Below are 27,044 nucleotides of genomic sequence, written 5' to 3'. Positions count from 1 at the left end.
CTTTTTGTATCTTTTGTCTAGAATTTGCTCCAACTGCAGGTGTATGCAGTTATTTTTAGTCCCATATAATTTCTTTGTATTTTGTTCCTGGAGGAGAAGTGTGTCCAGGTGCAAGCATTGCAGCAAAGGGTCCCAGGTCCCAGCCTGTCTCAGTTTCACGGGATTCATCCTCATCTGGCATGGGGCCCAGCATATACCAAGTGCTCAACAAATTAAATGTTAACAGTGAGGAAGGAAAGACCTGGGCCTGGCAGTTTCAGATCTATGGTCTCCTAAGTTCCAAAGCAGGTACTAAAATGAGTGAAGAAGCCAGGTAGAGCTTATCAGGAACTGGATGGCTTGTGTCCTATTCAAAAGGGACAGCCGCTCCCCAGCTTCAGTCTATTCTTGTCATTTATCATCAGCTTTTCCTATTTTTTGAGGGACGCCAGATTTTTGGATTTTTGTCATGCAATTGCCCAATTTTCAAACGTGAGTGCTAAATCAAGTTCTTTAAAAACTCTGTTTACCCAAGTATGTCTTCTAGCTTAGTTCTGGTCAGCTCCCTGCTCTGTCAGGGCAGCAAAACCCCTCCACTGATTTTTTTCAAATTCACATTTATAACTTGGGTTGCATTGATCTGATTGCTTTGTGGACAGCCCTTCTCACTCTTATGAAACATTGTCTCCCCCACAGACTTCTGCCGCTGGTGATGATGCCACAAACCCTGACAGAGTGGCTGCTTTCTCAATCAACTTTTCACCTGCTCTCAGGGAGATTATTAATGAAACAAAGTACTTGGAACAGCTAGGTTTCCCTGTCCCCGAATTAGCAAGGAACATTGCTCTCCAGGAGGACAAATTTCTTAGGTAAACGGATTCTTCTTTTAAATCAGCGGTCAACACTTCTTATCTTGGGACCCCTTTACACTCTTCTAAATTATTGAGAACCACCCCCCTGCCCATACCAGGGCTTTCATTTTTGTGGATTTTATAACTATCAATGTTCACCGCATTAGAAATGAAAACTAAGAAATGTTTAAAATTTGTATTAATACATTTGTCTGAAATAGTAAAGATAAACATTTCATGTTAACTTAAATAGCACTTTTATTTTTTAATTAATTTTCATTGGAGTATAGTTGATTTGGGGGCTTCCCTGGTGGCTCAGATGGTAAAGAATCTGCCTGCAATGCAGAAGACCTGGGTTTGATCCCTGGGTTGGGAAAACCCCCTGGAGAAGGGAATGGCAAACCCACTCCAGTATTCCTGCTGGAGAATTCCACGAACAGAGGAGCCTGGTGGGCTATAGTCCATGATGTCGCCAAGAGTCAGACATGACTGAGGAACTTTCAATATGACTATAGTTGATTTATAATGTTGTGTTAATTTCTGCTGTACAGCAGAGTGAGTCAGTTATAAATGATTCTACATCAGTTACACGTACATGCTGCCCAGGGGGCACTAGTGGTAAAGAACCCACCTACCAGTGAAGGTACATGTAAGCGACATGGGTTCCATCCCTGGGTCAGGAAGATCCCCTGGAGGAGGGCTTGGCAACCCCCTCCAGGATTCTTGGACATGGGTTCCATCCCTGGGTCAGGAAGATCCCCTGGAGGAGGGCTTGGCAACCCACTCCAGTATTCTTGCCTGGAGAATCCCATGGACAGAGGAGCCTGGCGGGCTGCAGTCTATAGCGTCACAAAGGGTTGGACATGACTGAAGCAACTTAGCGTGCACACATATATACATACTCTCTTTTTTTAGATCGTTTTCCTGTATAGGTCGTTACAGGGTATTGAGTGGAGTTCCCTATAAGTAATGTTTTTAAATTAAAAAGTAACCAATATTTTCCAAAAAGGAAAGTTTTTGGGAAGAGTGACATTCTTTTAAATTTTTAGTCTGGCATTGGTCTTTTGTAACGTATTATAAGATTATTGAGTTTTTTGAGCTCCATTTTTCTAATGTCAGTGACTTTCCTGTAATGTACAGGTACACAGATGGGATACAACGTATGTTGGATCATTATCACATGCTCACAGGAACGTTAAATGAGGCAGAGTCTCTTCTTCTTGATGACCATTCCCAGGAATTATTAAGAGTGTTTAGATCTGGATACAAGAGGTTGAACTGGAACTCACTAGGTAATAAATTCATCTATCTATTGCCTTTTAGACTTTGGGATGCAATCATTCTTTTAGATTGTCTTAGTTGAATTACAATTTTTGTATGTATGTGAAAGTGAAAGTCACTCAGTCATGTCTGATTCTTTGCGACCCCATGGACTGTACAGTCCATGGAATTCTCCAGGCCAGAATACTGGAGTGGATAGCCTTTCCCTTCTCCAGGGGATCTTTCCAACCCAGGGATTGAACCCTGGTCTCCCGCATTGCAGGCGGATTCTTTACCAGCTGAGCCACAAGGGAAGCCCGTATGTACATAGATATGGTTAACAAACCATGCTTTAAAAAAATATTTATTATTTATTTGACTACGTTGGGTCTTAATTGCAGCACGCAGGATCTTCATTGCCTCATATGGGACCTTTTGTTGTGGCGCATGGACTCTCCAGCTGTGGCTTGTGGGCTCAGTAGTTGCAGTCAATGCCCTGGCTTCTCTAGTTGTAACGTGTGGGCTAAGCTGCTCCATGGCATGTGGGGATCTTAGTTCCTTGACCAGGGATTGAACCCCGTGTCCCCTGCATTGCAAGGCAGATTCTTAACCACTGGATCACCAGGGAAGTCCCTAACAAATATGTTTTGAGCATGATGTGCAGGGTTTTGTGTATGCTTAGTCGCTCAGTCGTATCTGACTCTTTGCAACCCCATGGACTGTAGCCCACCAGGCTCCTCTGTCCATGGTGTTCTCCAGGCAAGAATATTGGAGTGGGTTGCCATTCCCTTCTCCAGGGTTTTGTGTAGTGATTGCTTTTATTTGTTCTTTTTTTTTTTGAAGTTTTAAAATGACAGATTCCATTTCATTAATAGTTGTAGGACGGTTCAAGGGATTAATATCCTATTGGGTGAGTCATGTAGTCTGTGCTTTTTGAATAAGTGTCCATTTCATCTAACTTGTCAGATTCATTGTGAGTTTTTCTTATTGTACCCTTATTATCTTTATAATACCTGTCTTTAGTGGTCCCTCCTATTTAATTCTGGGTATTGTTAACTTGTATCTTCTCTCTTTTTCTTTTCAGTCTTGCTAGAGATTAGTTTTATGGAAGCTGTTTGTTTCATTGATTTTATCTGTTGTCTTCCTGTGTTCAATTTTATTAATTTCTTCTCATCTGTATTATTTCCTTCTGCTTGATTTGGAATTTATTTTACTTTTTTTTTTAGAGGTTCTTGAGGTGGGAACTTTAATTGATTTGATATTTTTCCTCTTTTCTAATGTATGCATTTGGTACTATTTCCCTTTCAGCACTGCTTTAGTTATGCCCCACAGATTTTGATAGTTGTATTTTAATTTTTATTCAATTCAATGTATTTTTAAAACTTCCTTTATGACTTCCTCCTCGACCCATGGATTATTTAGAAGTGTGTTATTTAGTTTCAGAGATCAAATTGCCAACATCCACTGGATCATGGAAAAAGCAAAAGAGTTCCAGAAAAACATCTATTTCTGCTTTATTGACTATGCCAAAGCCTTTGACTGTGTGGATCACAATAAACTGTGGAAAATTCTGAAAGAGATGGGAATACCAGACCACCTGATCTGCCTCTTGAGAAATTTGTATGCAGGTCAGGAAGGAACAGTTAGAACTGGACATGGAACAACAGACTGGTTCCAAATAGGAAAAGGAGTACGTCAAGGCTGTATATTGTCACCCTGCTTATTTAACTTATATGCAGAGTACATCATGAGAAATGCTGGACTGGAAGAAACACAAGCTGGAATCAAGATTGCCGGGAGAAATATCAGTAACCTCAGATATGCAGATGACACCACCCTTATGGCAGAAAGTGAAGAGGAACTCAAAAGCCTCTTGATGAAGGTGAAAGTGGAGAGTGAAAAAGTTGGCTTAAAGCTCAACATTCAGAAAACGAAGATCATGGCATCCGGTCCCATTACTTCATGGGAAATAGATGGGGAAACAGTGGAAACGGTGTCAGACTTTATTTTTCTGGGCTCCAAAATCACTGCAGATGGTAACTGCAGCCATGAAATTAAAAGATGCTTACTCCTTGGAAGGAAAGTTATGACCAACCTAGATAGCATATTCAAAAGCAGAGACATTACTTTGCCAACAAAGGTCCGTCTAGTCAAGGCTATGGTTTTTCCTGTGGTCATGTATGGATGTGAGAGTTGGACTGTGAAGAAGGCTGAGCGCCGAAGAATTGATGCTTTTGAACTGTGGTGTTGGAGAAGACTCTTGAGAGTCCCTTGGACTGCAAGGAGATCCAACCAGTCCATTCTGAAGGAGATCAGCCCTGGGATTTCTTTGGAAGGAATGATGCTAAAGCTGAAACTCCAGTACTTTGGCCACCTCATGTGAAGTGTTGACTCATTGGAAAAGACTCTGATGCTGGGAGGGATTGGGGGCAAGAGGAGAAGGGGACAACAGAGGATGAGATGGCTGGATGGCATCACTGACTCGATGGTCATGAGTCTGAGTGAACTCCGGGAGTTGGTGATGGACAGGGACGCCTGGCGTGCTGCGATTCATGGGGTCGCAAAGAGTCGGACACGACTGAGCGACTGATCTGATCTGATTTAGTTTCTAAGTGTTTGGAGATTTCCCTGTTATCTTCTGTCGTTGATTTATAATTTGAGTCCATTGTGGTTGGAGAACATACTGAGTATAATTTCAGTTCTTTTAAATTTGTTGAGGTTTGTTTTATGGCTCAGGGGATAGTCTATTTCAGTTAGCTGTCTCTCCCCCTTTCAGAGTCCTATGCTTGTTTTATGGATAATGTTCATGGTCTTAGCTGTATTTAGCAGGAAGAATAAGGAAAAATACATTCTTCTTCCTTTACTTTTTAAAAAATAAACAAGGCATTTTTGTTTTTCCCTTTTTTCCTTGTTTTTCCTTTTTTGCCCTTCCTCCTACTTCTCTTCTCTTGCTCCACATCTTCTTTTTCTTTGTCATTTCCTTTTTTCCTCTTTCTCCCTTTTCCTTTGTACAGAGAATATGTGTGTTTGGACCATGGACTCCAGAGCAAAACCCCTGGGTTAAATACCTAGTTTCCACCCACGTGACTCAACCTCTCAGGGGCTCCGCTTCCTCATCTGTAAAATGGGCACAATCTTTGTACCCTATTCATAGGTTGTTGTAAGGATTCGATGATGTAATAAACATCACAGGCTTAGGCTGTTGCCCGATTAATCATAAAGTCTTAATTCGGGTTTACTATGCATGTTCTTGCTGTTTACTTTTCTAAGCAACAGGCCAGAGGAGACTGCAGGCACAGTGGCATGGGGTGGAGGGTTCAGGTTGCCATGGCAATGAGAGGACAAGAGGGCTGAACTTCTTTATCCTCATGGTGCTTCAGATACAATTATGCTAAAATGTGGACAGAAGAAATGTATCATTTGGTTGATTCTGAGCACCCGCTCTTTGTTCCAGTCCCCAGGGACCAAGTGGGTCTTTGTCACTTGGAAGACCCAAGGGGATGGAAGGAGCAGGGTCCTTCCTGTGAAGGGATGTGGTATTAACATTACAGTTGTTGGTGGGAGGGATGTGGAAGGAAGTGTTGAAAGCCAAGTATCTTTCTTTTGTTCTTTCTCTCCAAAGGTATTGCTGACTACATAACTCGGTGCAAACAGGCCATTGGGAAATTTGAGTCCCTTGTCCACCAGATTCATAAGAATGCAGATGACATTTCTTCCAGACTTACTTTGATAGAGTCCATAAATCTCTTTAAATATCCAGCACCTAAAAGTGAGGACGAACTCCCAGGTAGATCTGGCTTCTTTTTTCTTTTGATTATGGGAGGAAAAGTCTCTTGGTCATGACTGTGCACACACACACACATTTTATTCCACAAATGGAATAAAACCATGCCTCACGATCTCAGGCAGTTACTTGAAAACATAATGGGTTATTCTTACTTTTTGTCACGTTTTATGTATTGCTTAGTTTTACAGATTCCTGAGTCTATGAAGATTAATGGTTCTTTTGTCAATAACTCTGTAACAGGAAGGTGAACTGTGTGTTTTTTTTTAATTTTATTTTATTTTTAAACTTTACATAATTGTATTAGTTTTGCCAAATATCAAAATGAATCCGCCACAGGTATACATGTGTTCCCCATCCTGAACCCTCCTCCCTTCTCCCTCCCCATACCATCCCTCTGGGTCGTCCCAGTGCTTGTTCAAATGGTATTTTAAATGTTCTCGGACTTAGTCAACAAGGAATTCAGGACTAGTTAACAAGCATTTCAAGGCAAGCAAGATTGCCCAAAGACATAGCATGCACAATCAGCATTCAACCCCATGTGGTCATGTATTTTTTGCTTTGGATGTGTCTTGCTTTGGATGGTGTTGACTTGTTTTCTGCTTTTGGTCAAGATTAGAGGTTGCTTTTGTATTTGCGAGATGTACAGCTCATGTTTGGGTTGCTTTTTGAGTAATGTCCTTTCCCGTGTCCATGAAGAGCTTTAACAGATGTCTTCCGCTGCAGGCGTCAAGGAGTTCTTTGAACACATTGAACGAGAACGGGCCAAGGACGTGGACCACATGGTCAGGTGGTATCTTGCCATTGGGCCTCTTCTGACCAAAGTTGAGGGGCTGGTCATCCACACCAACACGGGCAAGGCCCCCAAGCTGGCCTCCTACTATGAATACTGGGAAAATAGAATCTACGAGGTCCTGACAAAGCTCATCCTGAAGTGAGTTAATCTTCGTATTACATGTTGTAAAGGCAGTGTGTGTGGGGAATTCCTTGGCAGTCCGGTGGTTAGGACTCTGTGCTGTCAGATCTACTTCACTCTGCTGAGTCCTGAGTCTGTTTTATTGACCCCTCCTAGGAATCTGCAGTCTTTTAATTCTTTAGTCCTTGGAAACGTCCCTTTGTTCCAAACGGAAACCATCTTGACGGCGCCAGAGATCATTCTGCATCCCAATGCAAATGAGATTGACAAAATGTGTGTTCACTGTGTCCGAAACTGTGTGGAGATGACCAAGGTAAGGGCGGGAGTGTGTGTTATTTCCCGGGTGGTCCCTGGTTGCAGAGAGTTAGGCCCACCAGCTGTGGACAGCACGTGACTCAGAGTTGCTGAATGCAGGTCTGACTGCTCGATTCTCAAGAGCTAAAGAGGCAAGGTTGGTGAAAAGCAACGTTTGTTTTATTTTGGATGCTGGTAATGGGGATGAGGGGTGAGTGGCGGAGGGTGGACGCCTGTCCAAAGGCCTAACGCCCCTCCCCAATGACAACCAGTGGGCAAAGAACTTTTATGGACAGAGGGAGGGGGCTCCATGCAGAAACAGCACAGTCAGTTCTGACAGTCATTTTGAAATTGTCTTTGGTGGTCTGGCTAGTGTCATCTTGATTGTTTTAAGTATAGTTAATCTTCAGTTCCACGGTCAGTTTGTTCCCGTTTCCTTGAGGCCGGTTCTCAGAATTGTGGCATCTCACGTCACGGCTACAGTCTGGTCATCATGTTGTTAATTTCTTCCACCTGGTGGGGGTTTCATTATCTATAAGACAGCTCACAAAATTGTTGTTCAGTAGTACAGTCATGTCCAACTCTTTGCGACCCCATGGACTGCAGCACGCCAGACTTCCCTGTCCTTCACTATCTTCTGGAGTTTGCTCAGACTCATGTCCATTGAGTTGATGATGCCATCCAGCCATCTCATCCTCTGTCACCCCCTTCTCCTCCTGCCCTCAATCTTTCCCAGCATCAGAGGCTTTTCCAATGAGTCGGCTGTTCCCTTCAGGTGGCCAAAGTATTGGAGCTTCAGCTTCAGCATCCAGAGAGTACTCAGGGTTGATTTCCTTTAGGACTGACTGGTTTGATCTCCTTGCAGTCTGAGGGACTCTCAAAGGTCTTCTCCAGCACCACAGTTCAAAAGCATCAGTTCTTTGATGCTCAGCCTTCTTTATGGTCCAACTCTCACATCTGTACATGGCTACTGGAAAAACCACAATTTTTAACGAACTGGACCTTTTTTGGCAAAGTGATGTCTTTGCTTTTTAATACTCTGTCTAGATTTGCATCTTTTAATTTCATGGCTGCAGTGATTTTGGAGCCCAAGAAAAGAAAATTTGTCACTGCTTCTACTTTTTCCCCATCTATTTGCCATGAAGTGATGGGACCAGTTGCCATGATGTTAGTTTTTTGAATGTTGAGTTTCAAGCCAGCTTTGTCACTCTCCTCTTTCACCTTCATCAAGAGGCTCTTTAGTTCCTCTTTACTTTCTACCATTAGAGAGGTATCATCTGCATATCTGAGGCTGTTGATATTTCTCCCAGCATTCTTCATTCCAGCTTGTGATTCACCCAGTCCAGCATTTCACATGATGTACTCTGCATATAAGTTAAATAAGCAGGGGGATGGTATATAGCCTTGACATACTCCTTTCCCAATTTTGAACCAATACGGTTTTAATTGTTGCTTCTTGACCCTCATACTGGTTTCTTAGAAGACAAGTAAGGTGGTCTGGTACTCTCATCTCTTTAAGAATTTTCCACAGTTTGTTGTGATCTGCATAGTCAAAGGCTTTAGTGGTCAATGAAACAGAAGTAGGTGTTTTTCTGAAATTCCCTTGCTTTCTCTATGGTCCAACCAATGTTGGCAATTTGGTCTCTGGTTCCTCTGCCTTTTCTAAACCCACCTATACATCTGGAACTTCTTGGTTCACTTACTACTGAAGCCTAGCTTGAAGGATTTTGAACAGGACCTTACTAGCATGTGAAATGAGCACAATTGTACAGTTCAGTTAGTTCAGTTCAGTTACTTAGTCATGTTTGACTCTTTGCGACCCCGTGGACTGCAGCATGCCAGGCTTCCCTGTCCATCACCAACTCCCAGAGCTTGCTTAAACTCATGTCCATCAAGTGAGTGGTGCCATCCAACCATCTCATCCTCTATTGTTCCCTTCTCTTTCTGCCTTCAATCTTTCCCAGCATCAGGGTCTTTGCCAATGAATCAGTTCTTCACATCAGGTGGCCAGAGTATTGGAGCTTCAGCTTTAGCATCTGTCCTTCCAATGAATATTCAGGACTGATTTCCTTTAGGATTGACAGATTGGATCTCCTTGAAGTCCAAGGGACTCTCAAAAGTCTTCTCTAACACCACAGTTCAAAAGAATCAATTCTTCAGTGCTCAACTTTCTTTATGGTCCAACTCTCACATCCATACATGACTACTGGAAAAACCATAGCTTTGACTAGACGGACCTTTGTTGGCAAAGTGATGTCTCTGCTTTTTAATATGCTGTCTAAGTTGGTCATAGCTTTTCTTCCAACGAACAAGCGTCTTTTCTTGCTTCATGGCCACAGTCACCATCTGCAATGATTTTGGAGCCCCCCCAAAATAAAGTCTCTCACTGTATCCATTGTTTCCCCATCTATTTGCCATGAAGTGTTGGAACTGGATGCCGTGATCTTAGTTTTCTGAATGTTGAATTTTAAGCCAGGTTTTTCACCTCTTTCACTTTCATCAAGAGGCTCTTTAGTTCTTTGCTTTCTGCCATAAAGGTGGTGTCATCTGCATATCTGGGGTTAATGCTGTTTCTCTGGGCAATCTTGATTCCAGCTTATGCTTCATCCAACCCGACATTTTGCATGATGTACTCTGCATATAAGTTAAATAAGCAGAGTGAAAATACACAGCCTTGATGTACTCCTTTCCCAATTTGGAACCAGTCTCTTGTTTCATGTCCAGTTTTACTGTTGCTTCTTTGGACACTTTCTCACTTGGGAGGCTCATCTTCTGGTGTCATATCATTTTACCTGTTCATACTGTCCATGGTTCCTTACTAGCAAGACTTATTGCTGAATATGATATGTACTGTTTTGTGTGCTGTGCTTAGTCGTTCAGTCGTGTCTGACTCTTTTCGACCCCATGGATTGCAGCCCGCCAGGCTCCTTTGTCCATGGAGATTCTCCAGGCAAGAATACTGGAGTGGGTTGCCATGCCTTCCTGTAGGGGATCTTCCCAACCCAGGGATCAAACGCAGGTCTCCCACATTGTGGGAAGATTCTTTACTGTCTGAGCCACCAGGAAAGCCCATGAATACTGGAATGGGTAGCCTATCCCTTCTCCAGGGGATCTTCCCTAACTAGGAATCGAACTGGAGTCTCCTGAATTGCAGTCAGATTCTTTACCAGCTGAGCTACCAGAGAAGCCTACGATATGTACAAAGGGAGCAAAATAGATACTAAAGGATTGTCTTTCCCCCCTGCCCCACCCTGATTCTTATTTTGTCAGCATTTTGTTCGCTGGATGAATGGCAGCTGCATAGAATGCCCCCCACAGAAAGGAGAGGAGGAAGAACTTGTTACCATCAGCTTTTACAATGATATCTCTCAGAACCCTCAGATAATTGAGCAGGCTGTTATGATCCCCCAAAACGTCCACAGGATTCTGGTCAGTCTTATGAAGTACCTGCAGAAATGGAAGCGCTACCGACCTCTCTGGAAACTGGACAAAGCCATTGTGATGGAGAAATTTGCTGCTAAGAAGCCTCCCTGTGTTGCCTATGATGAGAAGTTGCAGTTCTATGCCAGGATCGCCTCTGAAGTGATGCACCACCTCTTGATCAAGGATGAGCATTGCATCCGCCTTCAGCTCGGACCCCTGGCTAACACCGTGCAGGAAAACGCCAAGTCCTGGGTGGTTTCGCTCGGGAGACTCCTCAATGACTCAGCCAGAGAGGAACTCAATAACCTGCATGAGGAGATAGAGGTAGTGGATCCCAGGTCTTCTCTGAAAGTCCAGAGCACTATGCATTGTGGGACAGAGCCCCAGGGTTTCTCTAAAACTGCTTTTATTTCAAGGAAGTCAGGGCTTCAGGGCACTGTATTCCCCCCCCGCCACCCCATGCTTATTTAGGGCCCCTTTGAACTTTCTTTTATAGTCCCTGAACAAAAACCTGAAGAAGAGCCCCAGTACCCTCGAGGATCTCAAGTTTGTGCTTGCAACCATCGCAGAAATCCGAAGTAAATCTTTAGTCATGGAACTCAGATACCGGGACGTGCAGGAGAGGTACCGCACCATGGCGATGTACGGGCTCTTTGTAAGTGAACTCTTTTCTGTACTTCTTTCCCTTTTTCTTTACTCGCTGTTCTCTTTATTTATTTATTTTTTGGCTATGCTGGGTCTTCATTGCTGCAAGGGCTTTTCCTAGTGGTGGTAAGAAGGGGCTACTCTCTAGCTGCGGTGCTTGAGCTTCTCATTGTGGCGGCTTCTCTCGTTGCAGAGCACAGGCTCTAGGGCTTGCGGGCTTCAACAGCTGTGGCATGTGGGCTCAGCAGCCGCGGCTCCCAGGCTCACTAGCTGTGGTGCACGGGCTTAGTTGCCCCTTGGCACGTGGGATCTTCCCAGACCAGGGATCGAACTGTTGTCTCCAGCATAGGCAGGTGGATTCTTTACCACTGAGTCACCAAGGAAGCCCCGAAGCCCCTTTCTTTTTTCTTGATGTTAATTTTCTTTAATAAATCAAGGGCTATTGCAAAAATGAAAAAAGTGGAGGAGAGAGATAAGACAATAAGAGAAACTGGTAGAAGACGACAGTTCAGTTGTCTTTAAGTTTGTTAAACATGGGTTTCAAAGACCTTCAGAAAGCCCATGGATGAGTTTGAGAGTTGAGGGTTTCAATTTCCTTGAAATTATATGTGAAATTTTGCATGCCACACAAGACATGATACACAAAAAGGAGTCCACTGGAGAAACAAAGTAGAAGGGAGAAACAAATAGCTGTTATAAGCCAGCATTTGCATAAAATCTGTATTTCAACATTTTCATCACTTGAGTGCTTTTATCGCCCAACTGCCCCTTAGCCTTGCCTGCAAGCTAGAGAGTCTCTAATCAGAAAATGCGCAGTGGGGACTTCCCTGGTGGTCCAGTGGTTAAGAATCTGCCTTTCATTGCAGGGGACACAGATTCCATCCCTGGTCAGGGAACTAAGATCCCACATGCCCTGGGGCAACTAAGCCCATGCCCCGTAACTACTGAGGCTGGACACAGCAAGGAAGATCCCCCATGCCTCAACTAAGAGGCATGCAACCAAATGACTTAAATGCAACCAATGCAACCAAAAATAAACAAATGACTTAAAAAAAAAGAAAATGCACAGTAGTGGTGATCACTTCGTAATGTATAGAATAATGAATGCCTATGTGTGCACCTGAAACTAACATAATATTGTAGGCCGATTATACTTCAGTAAAAAGTAATAAACACAAGAAGAGGAAGTTTTCCTTAAAAACTGTCCGTTTATCCTGAGATACAGTTTATATAAAAAGGGCAGGTTAAATCCTTGATTCTTGACCTGTATTTACATGTTTTCAGAATTATAATTTGGTTCCCTAGCACCCTCCAAAGGAAAAAGAAAATTGTAGAGTGTGCAAAATTTATATTTTTATAATTAAAGTCAAAATGTTCAATTCTGTCTCTTGTTCTCTTTATTAAGTAAAATCATTTAAGGTTCTGCATCTTAGAGCTCCATTACTATCTGCTTATATTGTCTGTGTATCTCTTGATTTCCTCCAAGTCATTCGTATCCTTTTCATTCTGTTATTTCTGATTGAGTTCTGGACATCATTTATGAAAAGTTGTAAAGAGAATCAGAGGCCTCTCATGATGCTATGTTTCATCAGAAGAGATTTGTTTTTGCTTCTGACAGCACAGCTGGGTGTGTTAATGGGTCAAGATAACCTTATTCAAATCAGATGAAGTTGATTTGAAGCTCAGTTTTACTTTATGAATGACTTATCTCTCTAGGTTATCTCTCTCTCTACCTACCTATGTTATCTATCTCTTTTAAAAATTACATTCTTCTGATTTTTATTTGGATTATAAATATCTTTGTGTAATTCACAACATCTGTTCAAATGGCCTATTCTATTGTTACCCAGATGCAGAAATCCCAGGACAGTAGCCTTGACCAGAAATTTCAGTTCCAAGCCTGCTTGTCATTTATTATTTGTCCTTTTTTTTTTTTTTTTTTTTTTAAGCCTTCTGATGCAGAGAAAGAACTGGTTGACAACATTGAGAGCATGTGGTCAAACCTTTTCAATGATTCGTTGACTGTGGAGCATGCTCTGGGAGGCATAAAGAGAATGTTCACAGAGGTACCTTTAAATGCTTCACCTTCTGAATATAGATGTTGAAAAATACCCAGTGGGCTCAATTAACGCAACCCTGCTTTCCTCAGCTTACTCGAGGTGAAATACTAAACTACAGACAGCAGATAGAGGATTTTGCAAAACGGTTTTATCGTGAAGGCCCTGGTTCTGTAGGTGAAGATCTTGACAGAGGTAAGGATATCCACATTGGTCTACTGGGGCATTTGAAGACATTCTGCTTAAGAATTTTGTGAGGAGATTGGATGGAGTGGTGGTTTGCAAGCTTGCCTGTACACTGGGTTCCTCTGGGGATCTCTAAAGATCTCTGCTCCCTGGGGACCAGGTTCACATAGTCTGATTCCACTGATCTCAAGGGTGGTTTGGACATCAAGGTTTAAAACATTTTTTAATTTACATATTATTGTTTTCTAATTTTTATCTGCAGGTGAGTTTTCTCTAGTTACAGCGAGTGAGGGCTCCTCTTGTTGAGGAGCTCGGGTTTCTCGTTGTGGGGGCTCCTCTTGGTTGTGGTGCTTGGGCTTCTCATTGTGGGGGCTCCTCTTGGTGAGGAGCTCGGGCTCCAGGTGCACCAGCTGCAGTGGTTGCGGCCCATGGGCTTAGCTGCTCTGGAGCCTGTGGGATCTTCCTGGACCAGGGATCGAACCTGTGCCCCCTCCATTGGCAGGTGGATTTTCAACTACTGGACCGCCAGGGAAGCCCCTGGACATCAAAGTTTTTAAAAGCTCCCATGGGGATTCTAATCTGCAGCCCAAGTTGAGACCACTTAGAGCAAGAATGCTTAGGAGACAGAAATTTCTCACTGGAGGAGCTTGCAGTATCTGGTTTTAGTTAGAATGATGGAGAGATAAAGTCTGGTCATTCTACATTTGTCTTCCCAATTGGCTTTTATGGCTGACGTGATAATTTTGCATATTGTTCATGATTTCTTATTCAATTTTGTGTACCTTAAGATTGTATGTATTCCAACACTTGCCTGCCTGCTTGTGAATTTTATACAAGCATCCTATGCTAATAAATCACTTCTTATCTATCAGAAAAAGTATGTATTTAAAAAGAACTTGTTTACAAAACAGAGTCACAGACTTCAAAAACACACTTATGGTTACCAAAAGGGAAAGACGGTCAGGGGAGGGAGAAATTAGGAGTTTGGGGTTGTATTCACTACTATACATACAATAGATTATCAACAAGGACCTACTGTATAGCACAGAGAACTCTACTCCATACTCTGTGGTAACCCATATGGGAAAAGAATCTGAAAAAGAATAGATACATGTGTAACTGCATCATTCTGCTATGCACTGAAGGTCACACAACATTGTAAATCGACTATGTTGTTGTTGGTCACTAAGTCGTGTCTGACTCTCTTGCTACCCCATGGACTGTAGCCCACCAGGCTCCTCTGTCCATGGGATTCTCCAGGAAAGAATACAGGAGTAAGTTGTCATTTTCTTCTCCAGGGGATCCTCCCAACTTAGGGACTGAACTCGAGTCTCCTGCATTAGCAGGTGAATTCTTCACTGCTAAGTATAAATTTATTTATTTACTTATTTATTAGGAGTAGAACTTTTAGCCACTTTCGATAAAGAGCTGATGAAACATGAAAAGAACCGTCAGGAGCTGGCTAATGCTGAGAAGCTTTTTGATCTTCCAATCACAATGTACCCAGAGCTGCTCAAAGTGCAGAAGGAAATGAGCGGACTGAAGGTGATTTACGAGCTCTATGAAGAACTGAAGGTAAGCGTCCACCTGCAGATTTGGTCTCCATGGAGGGAATGTGGCTCAGTGGACTTTGAGGTCATAGTCATAAAGAGCCTGGGGCAGAGTTCAGAGAAACTCGCACTTTAGATCTTGGGAGGAGGTGATGGGGGGTGACTGCTAATGCGTACGAGGTTTCCATCTGGGGTGTGGAATTCTGGAACCTGATGGCTGTGTGATGGCTGCCTAACACTATGAATGTCCTGCTTTCCACTGTACATATTTCTGGTAGAAAGCAGGTCAATGGTTACCTAGAGGTGGGGTGGAAGGAGAGGGGTGGGAGGGGGTGATTACAGAGTGGCAGGAGGAGACCACTGAGCGGGATGGTGATGGATACGTTCATTATCTAGATGGAGCTGATGGTGTCACAGATGTGCACACGTCAGTTGTACACTCGAAATACATGTAGCTTTATCGTACACCAGCAAACTCTCCATAAAGCTTCAGAAAAACAGAGAGAATGGGGAGAAAGGCGTTAGAAACGCCAAGTATAGACGATGTTTCCAGTGAGTCTTGTTACAAAGAGAAGCAGAGAAAGGAGGACTGGTGGGTGAAGGGGATGTGAGGTCAAAATAATTAAAACATTTTTCTCATTTATTTATTTTTTGGCTGCCTTGAGTCTTTGTTGCTGTGCACAGGCTTTCTCTAGTGTCTCTAGAGAAGGAACAGACAGACTCAAGAGGGAAAGGAGGAGGGTGGGGTGAATTGGGAGACTGGGATTGACATATATACATTGGTGATACTATGTATAAATCAGAAAACTAATGAGAATGTTGGGTGCAGCACAGGGAACTCTACTCAGTGCTCTGTGGTGACCTAAATGGGAAAGAAATCCATAAGAGAGGGGATGCTGCTGCTAAGTCACTTCAGTCGTGTCCGACTCTGTGCGACCCCATAGATGGCAGCCCACCAGGCTCCCCCGTCCCTGGGGTTCTTCAGGCAAGAACACTGGAGTGGGTTGCCATTTCCTTCTCCAATTCGTGAAAGTGAAAAGTGAAAGTGAAGTCACTCAGTCGTGTCTGACTCTTAGCGACCCCATGGACTGCAGCCTACCAGGCTCCTCCGTCCATGGGATTTTCCAGGCGAGAGTACTGAGTGGGGTGCCATTGATGTATATATATAGCTGATTCACTTTACTGTACAGTGAAACTAACACAACTGAACAACACAACTAACACACAAATATAACACGACATACACATCATAAAGTAACTATACGCCCATAAAAATTAAAAAAAGAAATCACCGGACACATATTACATGAATTAACATAATTTCCTGTCAAGCATGTTTCATGATTCAAGCAACTCTGTCGAGCCTGGATGTCACAGGTTGCAAATGCCAACCACCCAAGATGGTAAATTGTATGTAAGACAGTACTTTTTACATTCAGTCTCAGGGAGCTACAGCACAAAGTCTTTTCTTTATGATAACTAAGCAGGAGTATCTAAGTTGCTGGTATTTTGTAACCTTAGCTTCTTTTGTCAGAAAAGGACAGCGCTTGAATGAAGTGCATATTTTAAGACCCCCGTGATTCCTTGAGTTAAAAACACTGATTTCTGACATCCTGCTTTTCTGTTTTCCTTGAAAGAAAGGCATATTTTTGGATCCCACACATTCTCAGATACAGCCTTATTTTTGTGCAAGAATACTGGAGTGGGTTGCCATTTCCTTCTCCAGGGGATCTTCCCCACCCATGGATTGAACCTGCGTCTCCTGCATTGACAGGTGGATTCTTTACCACTGAGCCACCAGGCAAGCCTCCTGTTGTGGGGAAATGGATGTTAATATTTGGAGAGAAACGAGCATGCCAAGGGTTAAGAATGTGCTCTCCCTTCCAACCACCTTTGAGTTTCCAGACCAGTCTTGTTGATGGGACTATTTCTTGTTCATTTCCAGGTTGCAAAGGAAGAATGGTCTCAGACACTCTGGATCAACCTGAATGTTCAGTTTCTCCAGGAAGGAATTGAAAGTTTTCTCAGGTCCCTCAGAAAGCTGTCCCGTCAGGTCCGAAATTTATCGGTGGCCTACCACTTGGAATCGAAAATGAAGGCATTCAAAGACTCAATTCCTTTACTTCTTGACTTGAAGCATGAGGCTCTAAGAGACAGGTTGGTGGAGGAGCTTTTACTTTGAGATATGTCTTTGCTCAGATCTGATGACAAAGAACAAGATTCCAGCAGCAATGCAGGGCTGGAAATATACAAGTAATATTTCTCTATATAATATTGCTTCCGTGTAAAGTTCCCATTAAATTATCAACCACAGGGATTCTTCTATATCAACTCCCACGCTAGACCTGGGATGAGAGAGAGAAAAACTGGATTCTCCTTCCTGACCATCTCTTTGTACGACAAAACCTAGTGATTCTATGCTTACTGCTTATATGCTGGGTACCTGGCGTTCTGCCCGTCCAGTGCCGCGTTTAGCTGCCTTGTTACGTTCATTCCATATACATCAGACCTTAAACGTGGGCAAATGTGAACCTTCAGAGGAGGCCAGGTTGGGTTAAGAGCAGCGCAGCTTGGTGCTCTGTCTTGTTCCTTCTGTTTGACGTAGCTGCTTTTCTTTATCGTGCTGTGTTTTTTTCACAATGCTTGAAACATCTGACGGTTATTTAATTTGTAGATTTGTTGTATCGATCACTGCCTGTCTCCCCAAGTTGGTAGAAGTGTTCCCGAGGGCAGGGGCCTTATCTTCGAGCCACTCTGAACCCCCAGCTGCCAGCCCACTGCCTGAAGAGAGTTAGTGATTGCTGAATATTTATCAAACACAAACATGCTCGTAAATTACAACAGGGTATCAAATAGGCTAAGTGATCTGGACAGGCCGGGATCACCCGTCTAGAGACCATGCAGAAACAGTTACTAATGAATGAAAAGTGTGTTTTCTTAGGTGGTAGTTAAGATGAGGCATCTAAGAAAGTATCTTCTAGATTAGGGGTCTCCCAAGCCCTGGGCCAAGGACTGGTCCCGGTCCAGATAGAAATCACGCTGCACAGCAGTAGGTGAGCGGCGGGCCCGCGAGCAAAGCTGCATCTGTATTCACAGTCGCTCCCCATCGCTCTTATGACCGCCTGAGCTCCACCTCCTGTCAGTTCAGCGGTAGCCGTAGATTCTCATAGGAGTGTGAACCCTCCTGTGAACTGCACATGTGAGGGATCTAGGTCTCGTGCTGTTCGTGAGAATCATCTCCGAACCATAGCCCACTCCCCACCCCTCAGTCCATGGAAGAATTTTCTTCCACAAAATTGGTCCCTGGTGCCAAAAAGTTGGGGACCACTGTTCTAGATGTTTCCTGGGTTTGATTCTGGCAGCTAATGGGATTTTGGAAAACTGTGGACATACATATAATTCCAATAATGTATTCATGTTTCCAAATTCCATTACAAGAAGTGATTATAATGGGATTTATCCTGTGGTTGAAGAAAGAAAAGTGAAAGTGTTAGTTGCTCAGTCTGTCTGATTTTTTGTGACCCCCAAGGGCTTCCCTGGTGGATCAGCTAGTAAAGAATCTGCCTACAATGCAGGGGACCTGGGTTCAATCCCTGGGTTGGAAAGATCTCCTGGAGAAGGGAAAGGCTACCCACTTCAGTATTCTGGCCTGAAGAATTCTGGACTGTATAGTCCATGGGGTTGCAAAGAATTGAACATGACTGAGCGACTTTCACACGGACTGTAGTCCACCGGGCTACTCTGTCCATGGAATTCTCCAGGCAAGAATGCTGGAGTGGGTTGCCTTGTCCTTCTCCCAGGAATCTTGCTGACCCTGGGATCAAACCCGGGACTCCTGCCTTGCAGGCAGATTCTTTACTGTCTGAGCCACCTGTGAAGCCCTTGGTTGAAGAGGGAATAATTAAACCCATCACTAAACTCAGTAGACATAAAGATTTTTGATGTGGATGCACCTTCAGGCATTGGAAAGAGCTTATGGAGAAAACGGGCGTGATTTTTGAAATGACTGAAACATTCACCTTGGAAAACATGTTTGCTATGGAACTTCACAAACACACGGATGTTCTCAATGAGATTGTGACGTCGGCCATTAAGGAGATAGCCATTGAGAAGGTAGGACTATTTTTAGTTATAAAGCAGGCTAGAAAAAAAAAAGAATTTTTTTTTTATTCAGAGAGAAAACCTGTTTGTTCTGGGACCTGTTATGTTTGAATAAGAAAGTATTATTTGTTCTAGAAATAGAATTCCTGCCTCAGTTAAATATTTTAATTGTTTCTATAGTTTCACTTTCAACTTACTTACTAAAGAAATAATGTGTTCAAGGTAGAAAACTGAGAAAATAAACAAATCACTCATAAATTCCACCACCTGAAGATAAATTATTAACATTTGAGTGTACATTCTTTAATGCTTTGAAATGCCTGTGCAGGGAATTCCCTGTGGTCCAGTGGTTAGGGCTCTGAGCTTCCACTGCAGGGGCACGTGTTCCATCCCTGGTTGGGGAACTAAGATCCCGCATGCTGCATAGCATGGCCAAAAAAAGTGCATATACACACATATACACACATGTACACATATAAACATATATCCACACATACACACTACAGAGATATAAAAACACACATACACACACCAACATGTACATGAGTACCATGCCCACATACATACATGCTCTCACACATGCACACATATAGGTGTACATAAATACTAATATATCACCCATACGTGCACACACATGCATGTACACATGTGCATACACTTACACACGTGATGTACACAGATACATATGCACACATGCACATATATACACACATCTGTGTGTATATACACATACCCATAATTATTGACAGGTGGTTTTTGAACATGCCATGAAAAGACAAATTTTTTGTAATTTGATCTTCTTGCTAAACAGTAAACACAGAGGCAGTATCTCATGAGCATGCAGATTGGAGGCCAATTACAGAATTTAGACCCTGGCTCTGGCACTCAGCTGAGTGAACGTGGCAAGCCATTCCCAGTTCCCACCTCTGCGAAAGTGTGGAGAATAATAATCCCACCCTTGCGGGGGTGCTTTGAGGACTAGAGGAGATGGTGTATAGCATGTGCTTACCTGGCACAGAGCAAGAACTGGGCAACTGACAGCTAGAATGGCCAGCCTCTCTGGAACACTGACCCAGAACTCCAGGTTCAGGAGCTGATCCATGGCAAACTCAGGAAGCTCCTGTTGGGTTGGGTTGTTTTTTCAGCCCATGTGCCTGAACCATTCTTGTCATATTCCTGACTAGGCTGTGAAGGAAATCCTGGACACATGGGAAAATATGAAATTTAATGTGGTCAAGTATTACAAAGGCACCCAGGAGCGAGGCTACATCTTGGGGTCTGTTGACGATATCGTCCAGTGCCTGGATGACAACACTTTCAACCTGCAAAGCATCTCAGGAAGCAGATTTGTGGGACCTTTCCTGCAGACAGTTCACAAATGGGAAAAAACGCTTTCTCTCATAGGCGAAGTCATTGAGGTGAGAAGAGAGACACAAAAGATGGAAAGGAGCTGATTCATAGAAAGAAACTTTGTGTGAGACAATTTTGTGCTCAGAAACTAATGATCCTCTTTGATTTATTTTGAGGGGAGGGATACATAATTAGAGGAGTGAATCTGAGTTTTTATTTCAATGAATGCATTTTTAACTAACAGGACTCTTCCTCATTGGTGCTTTTTCATGTGCCCTGGTTCTTATTTAATACTGTCCTGTTCTTGTTGCAAGAATGCTTTCATCTCCTATATCACATTGAAGAATTTAAATATATTTAAAACCCATTTCTGATTTCCTTCTATTTTTTATTTTCTCAAACTAGAATTTTCCTCTTTTTAGGGGAGACTCTCTTTCACAGGGTATGGGTTTTTCCTCCGTGTGATTTTGATTTTTTTTAAGTCCGTCTTGCATACATTTTTTTTTTTTTTTTTTGCCTGTGCTCATTTCACTTTGATGTGTGTTTTTGCAGTTTTCCCAACCTAGTCCATCGTGTTGGGAAGCGCCCAACCAGGTCTTACGTTAGTTGGTTTGGGGCTTTCCTGCTTTGTGTCCAGACCTCTGTGAGCCACCTAGGCTCATTTCACCAGTTCTGTGTGACAGCCTTGTTTTTGTCCTGAGATCACAGGCAGGCACCTTGTATTAATATAGCTACACCCTAAAGCTTGGGGTGGGATGAAGCCAGGCCTGGTTCACTGGCTAAGAGTGTGGTCAGGCATGGGCTTCCTTCATTTGCTTTCTTTTGAAAAAATAATTTATTTATTTATGGTTGTGCTGGGTCTTTGTTGCTGCACACACACAACTTGGCAACTAAATCACCATATGCACTTACTCTGCCCTCTTGCGTGGAAATTCTTTTGACCTGAATTGATTTAAATCTGTCCCGTGTTAGGGTGGGGTTTTGCCATACACACCTCGAGGCACCTGGGAACCTGTGTTGATGATAATGTTGTGCCTTTACAGATTTGGATGTTGGTTCAGAGAAAATGGATGTATCTGGAAAGCATCTTTATTGGTGGAGATATCAGATCACAACTTCCAGATGAAGCAAAGAAGTTTGATAACATCGACAGAGTATTTAAAAGGGCAAGTGACTGGCTTCTATTTTAGTCTTGAAGGATGGACAGTAATCGGAGATCCTTTCACTTATGTATTTACATGTTGTATTTGGTCTATTTGTAGCTTCTGAATTTTTTCTGTCATTGTATGTGAATTTAATCTCTTCAGTAAGAATTCCTGTTTGATCTTAAGCCACCAGCATAAGGCACTACAACTTTTTTATTTTTACTTTTTATCATAAAAGTAGTAGTTATTTAAAACCCTGGGGAAATGTAGAAGAGAAGGAAAATATGCGTCTTCCATAGTTTCATCATCTTTAATATGTAATATTTTCCTATGTATATGGGTTTAAGAACACAATTGTAATGATATTTTGTATGTGTGTGTGCATACTCGGTCTCTTAGTTGTATCTGACTCTTTGTGACCCCACGGACTGTAGCCCGCCAGGCTCCTCTGTCCCTGGGATTATCCTGGCAAGAATACCTGGAATGGGTTGCCATTTCCTCCTCCAGGGGATCTTCTCAAACCAGGGATCGAACCCACCTCCTCTGGCTTCTGCACTGGTAGGTGGAGTCTTTACCACCGAGCCACCTGAGAAGCCCAATATTTTGTATAATTTCATCTTATAATTTTCTCTTCATATTGTGAGAAACATAGTTCATATTATGAAGTCATCTGAAAACATTTCAATGACTTTATATAATGTCTCAGTGAGTGGACTGACATTAGTTTAGTTGATTTATTGTCTAGTAACTGGACATCTTGTTTGAAGTGAAACTCTTTGCATTTAAAAATAATTTGTCTGAAGATTTTTTTTCCATTTTTAGGATTAACATCTTATTATTGTTTATAAGCAAATTACCCATGAAGGACTATGGTCATCTTAAAGTCCTTTCCAGAAAGGGCGGTACCAGTAGGCTCTGCTGCTAGCGGTTAGCGGGGTAAGGATTGTCACCCAGCCCACCTGACCTCAAAGCCCCAGTGTTTGCTGCTCAGGGATGCTGTTGTATTCTCTAGTATGAGCAGCCAACTCATGTTTGGGGCTTCCCAGGTGGTAAAGAACCCACCTGTCAATGCAGGAGACATAAGAGACCCCTGGATTGGGAAGATTCCCCTGGAGAAGGAAATGGCAACCCACTGTGGTATTCTTGCCTGGAGAATCCACAAGGAAAGAGGAGCCAGGTAGGCTACAGTCCATGGGGTCGCAAAGAGTTCAGACACAACTGAGGTGACTTTGCATGCACGCATAATACATCTGTATCATTTCTTTTTAGATTCCACATATAAGGGATGCCATATGATATTTCTCCTTCTCTGTCTGACTTACTTCACTCAGTATGACTCTCTCTAGGTCCATCTGTATTGACAGTTGTCCTCTTGACTTTATCCAGATCATGGGCGAGACTTTGAAAGACCCTGTGATCAAGAGATGCTGTGAGGCCCCCAACCGCCTCAACGACCTGCAGAACATCAGCGAGGGCCTGGAGAAGTGCCAGAAGAGCCTGAACGACTACTTAGATTCCAAGAGGAACGCCTTCCCCAGGTTCTTCTTCATTTCCGATGACGAGCTGCTCAGTATCCTGGGGAACAGTGACCCACTCTGCGTCCAGGAGCACATGATCAAGGTCGGCCCCCGGGGGCTCCCGTGGGAGTGTCCCCATAAGCTCTGTAATTGCAGCTCATCTGAGTCTGCTACACAGCTGGGTTCAACTCAGAAGTCCAAGATTGTGGAACACTGCTGGGGTTTTTATTTGAAACATAAATCTGATGAAATCCACTGTACTCTGAAGTCACACCAGCACTGAGCTGCTATTTGTTGTTCTTTTTCCACACTCCCCCAAACAACAATTTTTGAGAAACTGAAACAATGCAGAAATATACAAGGACGAATATAATAACCAGAGAGACCATGCAGGATAGTGGTTCAGCACATCCAGCTAGATTGTCTGGGTTTAAACCCTGGCTCTACATGGATTTGCTGTGTGGCCTTTGGCAAGTGACTTAACCTCTCTGATCATCAGTTTTCTTACCTGTAAATTCAGTTAACTCCAATTCTACACATTTATAAAGATTGAATGAGTTAATGTTTGTAAAGTACTTTGAACAGTGCCTGCCCGATGATGTTGGCTGAAGAACCTTATCTACCCCCCAGAACTGACACCCTTGTTACCAGTTAGTCATATTTGTTTTGTCTCTTTTTTTGTAAGATAAAATTACGGAGATAAAGTTGACATACTCTTTGTTTCATCCCCGTTCACAATTCTTCTTCCACTTTCAAAAGGCAGCCATTATCATGGCTTTGATGAAATTCCTTCCAGCCTGTGTTTTCATACTTTTACATCAATGCACGTGTATCCGTGAGTGACACTGAAGGGCAGGAAACACAACAGACAAAACCGTCTCTTATGACAGAGAATCGGAGCAGCGCCAGGAATAAACTTCGGTCAGCTCTTCAGAGCTCTATGTTTAGTATCAGCCTAGAGGTTTCTCAGCCTTGACACTGTTGGCATCTTGGTTGCGATATTTATTTTTTTACTGGCACGTAGCTGACTCACAATGTTGTGTTCATTTCAGGTGTACAGCAGAGAGTCAGTTATGATACACATTTAATGACTCTTTAATTGATTAATTAATTTTGGGTTACGCAGGGTCTTTGTTGCTGCTTGCAGGCTTTCTCTAGCTGCAGCAAGCCAGGGCTACTCTTTGTTATGTTGTGCAGGCTTCTCATTGCAGTGGCTCCTCTTGCTGTGGGGCGCAGGCTCTAGGCACACGAGCTTTGGTAGTTGTGGCTCGCAGGCTCGGTAGTTGCAGCTTGAGAGCTCTAGAGCCTGGGCTCAGTAGTTGTGCACGGGCTTAGTTGCTCCGTGGCATGTGGAATCTTTCTGGATCCTTATCCACTGTGCCACCAGGACTTCATCCACTCTTTTTTAGATTCTTTTTTGGGCCAGACAGTTTTTCCTCTGTGTGTGTGTGTGTGTGTGTGTGTGTGTGTGTGTGTGTGTGTGTGTTTATGTCAGGGGTGGGGGCAGCGTTGTGCATTGCAGGTTGTTTAGAAGCATTTCTGGCCTCTACCCAGTAGATGCCACAAGCATCCCTCTCCAGCTGTGAAAACTGAAAACGTCTCCAGACGGTGCTGAGTGTCCCTGGGGGCAAAATCATCCACAATGGAGAGCATTATAGAGCAATTACTTTATTTCAAATAAACGAAGGACTGAGGATCAGTTGCTTAATACACTGCATATGTGCCTGTGTGCTAAGTTGCTTCAGTCATGTCTGACTTTGCAACCCCATGGACTGTAGCCACTAGGCTCCTCTGTCCCTGGGGATTCTCCAGGAAGGAATACTTGAAGTTGCCGTGCTCTCCTATGGGGGATTTTCCCCACCCAGGGATCGAACCAGAGTCTCTTAACATCTCTTGCATTGGCAGGAGCGTTCTTTACCACTAGTGCCACCTGGGAAGCAAGATTAATACACTGTGTTTTCTTTAATTAATGCTGATTTCCTTCTCAAAGTATGAGTTACAGTTTGCATGGTTTCCTTTCTCAAAGGGAGAAGGCTTCTATTCTGTTTCTGCTTTAATAAACACATATTTTACTGTTGTAGAAAAATGTGTTGTTAGAAGTACTTTGGCTATTGGTAGCTCCTTTTGTAAACCTCTGATTTTATTTTTTAAAGCTTGGTGCCTTTCTGTCTTCCTGTCTGATTTGCAGAGTGCCTTGCCTTATCTAATGGGCCCTAAAAGACACATTTCCCTGAATATTACTCTGATTAGTAACAATAAGGATAGCCAGCAAATGCCAAGCATATGAGGAGCTGACATTTCACGCACGTTATTTAATTTGATCCTTTGACTGCATTTTGTAGGTGCCGTAATTATGTTTATTTCAGGCTGAGAGAGGAGAAGCAACTTGGTCAAAGACACCTGATTGGACAGTGGGGGTGGGAGTCTTCATTCCTCGTTCCTGGGAGGTCTCTAATTCCTCAGCTCTAGAGTGTTTAATCACCATGCTGTTCCGCTCATCCTGTGTTCAGCTGGTCCATGTGTCCGGATACTTCTCCATCCCAATGTACACCCTAGAATCTCAAGTGTGGGGAGAGAACCTATCTTCTCTTTTTTTCGTTTTTCTTCAACCCACCTCAGACCTTTTCATGCAGATAAAAGGAAGTACCCAATGAACGTTTGTCACTGGGTAAAGAGATACCTATTTGGTGTGTGGTCTCTGGTGCTGTTGCTGGCATCCTGGCAGCCCTGATGAGTGATGAGGCACTGCAGGCTGTTCTTTGATTCCAGAACCCAGTGAAGGTATTACAGGGTGGACTCTCCCACTGTATTGCAGATGTATGACAACATAGCACTGCTGAGGTTTCATGACGGGGACAGTGGAGAAAAACTGGTATCTGCCATGATATCAGCAGAAGGAGAAGTCATGGAGTTCCGGAAGATCATCCGGGCTGAGGGGCGTGTGGAGGACTGGATGACAGCAGTTTTGAACGAAATGCGAAGAACTAACAGGCTAATTACCAAAGAGGCTATTTTTAGATACTGTGAAGACAAAACCAGGTAGGATTGTAAATGTGATTGTGGGTTACTTTATTATATTAATGGCAATAAGGGATCAATTTTCAGGGTGTGGAGTAGATTGACTGACATTTCAAATGTCAGGTTTTCTTTCCCTGCCATAGCTAAATTAGCTGATGGATACCTGTGTTCTTTAAGGATTACTGTGTACAGCACTTCTCAAATTGTGGTCCATGGACAGGGAGCATCAGGGCCCCTAGGAGCCTGGTCAAAATGCAATTTCCTGGGCCCCACCCCAAACCGCTGCATCAGAAACTCTCAGGGTAGGGCCCAGGAACTGGGTTTTCACAAGATCCCAGGTGATTCTGAGCTCAAATGTGAGAACCTAGTGAATGCATTGGAGAAGGAAATGGCAACCCACTCCAGTATTCTTGCCTGGAGAATCCCAGGGACAGAGGAGCCTGGTGGGCTGCCGTCTCTGGGGTTGCTCAGAGTCGGACATGACAGAAGTGACTTAGCAGCAGCAGTGACTCACCAGAAACCAGGTGTTCATTAAGGTGGACTCTATGTGTAGGTTAATGGCAAAGTTGTTTCTAGAATAGTTGATGAATTTCAATCATTCTTTGATTTTGTGGCCTCAGAGCTTCCAGGCACCGAGCTAAACCATGCCTAGCCCTAGTCACTAAGAGGGCTGGCTTTACTCTGTGGTTGAACCCAAAGCACACAGAGCATCTTTGGATAGCTTCCCAGGAGAGTTGCAGTACATTTGGCAGGGCCTTTATGCCGATACAAAGTCTTTATTATTATGGGAACACTGTCCTCTTGGTTTCGCATGCTGCCTTTTTGATTTTGCAAACTGAAAATGTCTATTTAATGAATTATTAGGACAGAGCATAGTATTTGTCTGACTAGGATCCTGCTTTTTCTTGGTTCTGTGCCATATAAAAAATGGGTTTATCTCTTTATGTAATTGGGTGTATATAGGTACA

At 43.2% G+C, this 27,044-nt stretch overlaps 1 protein-coding gene across 1 annotated transcript in view; it reads left to right on the top strand.

Moving 5' to 3' along the window:
* The window catches only part of DNAH10 (dynein axonemal heavy chain 10), a 158,671-nt gene that overhangs the window by 37,034 nt on the left and 94,593 nt on the right, over window positions 1-27,044 (top strand). The window contains exons 15-30 of the mRNA XM_024977691.2: window positions 676-848; window positions 1,971-2,122; window positions 5,713-5,877; window positions 6,601-6,808; window positions 6,947-7,103; window positions 10,355-10,831; window positions 11,004-11,162; window positions 13,102-13,218; window positions 13,302-13,404; window positions 14,792-14,970; window positions 16,891-17,102; window positions 18,905-19,058; window positions 20,231-20,464; window positions 21,440-21,562; window positions 22,928-23,161; window positions 25,874-26,097. Coding sequence (XP_024833459.1) covers window positions 676-848; window positions 1,971-2,122; window positions 5,713-5,877; window positions 6,601-6,808; window positions 6,947-7,103; window positions 10,355-10,831; window positions 11,004-11,162; window positions 13,102-13,218; window positions 13,302-13,404; window positions 14,792-14,970; window positions 16,891-17,102; window positions 18,905-19,058; window positions 20,231-20,464; window positions 21,440-21,562; window positions 22,928-23,161; window positions 25,874-26,097 — 3,071 coding nt within the window. The remainder of the gene's footprint in view (window positions 1-675; window positions 849-1,970; window positions 2,123-5,712; window positions 5,878-6,600; window positions 6,809-6,946; window positions 7,104-10,354; window positions 10,832-11,003; window positions 11,163-13,101; window positions 13,219-13,301; window positions 13,405-14,791; window positions 14,971-16,890; window positions 17,103-18,904; window positions 19,059-20,230; window positions 20,465-21,439; window positions 21,563-22,927; window positions 23,162-25,873; window positions 26,098-27,044) is intronic.

This window comes from Bos taurus, chromosome 17 (assembly GCF_002263795.3).
Source record: "Bos taurus isolate L1 Dominette 01449 registration number 42190680 breed Hereford chromosome 17, ARS-UCD2.0, whole genome shotgun sequence".
NCBI lineage: Eukaryota > Metazoa > Chordata > Mammalia > Artiodactyla > Bovidae > Bos > Bos taurus.
Note: the sequence above shows the minus strand (reverse complement) of the source record. Positions and strands in the feature narration are given on the sequence as shown.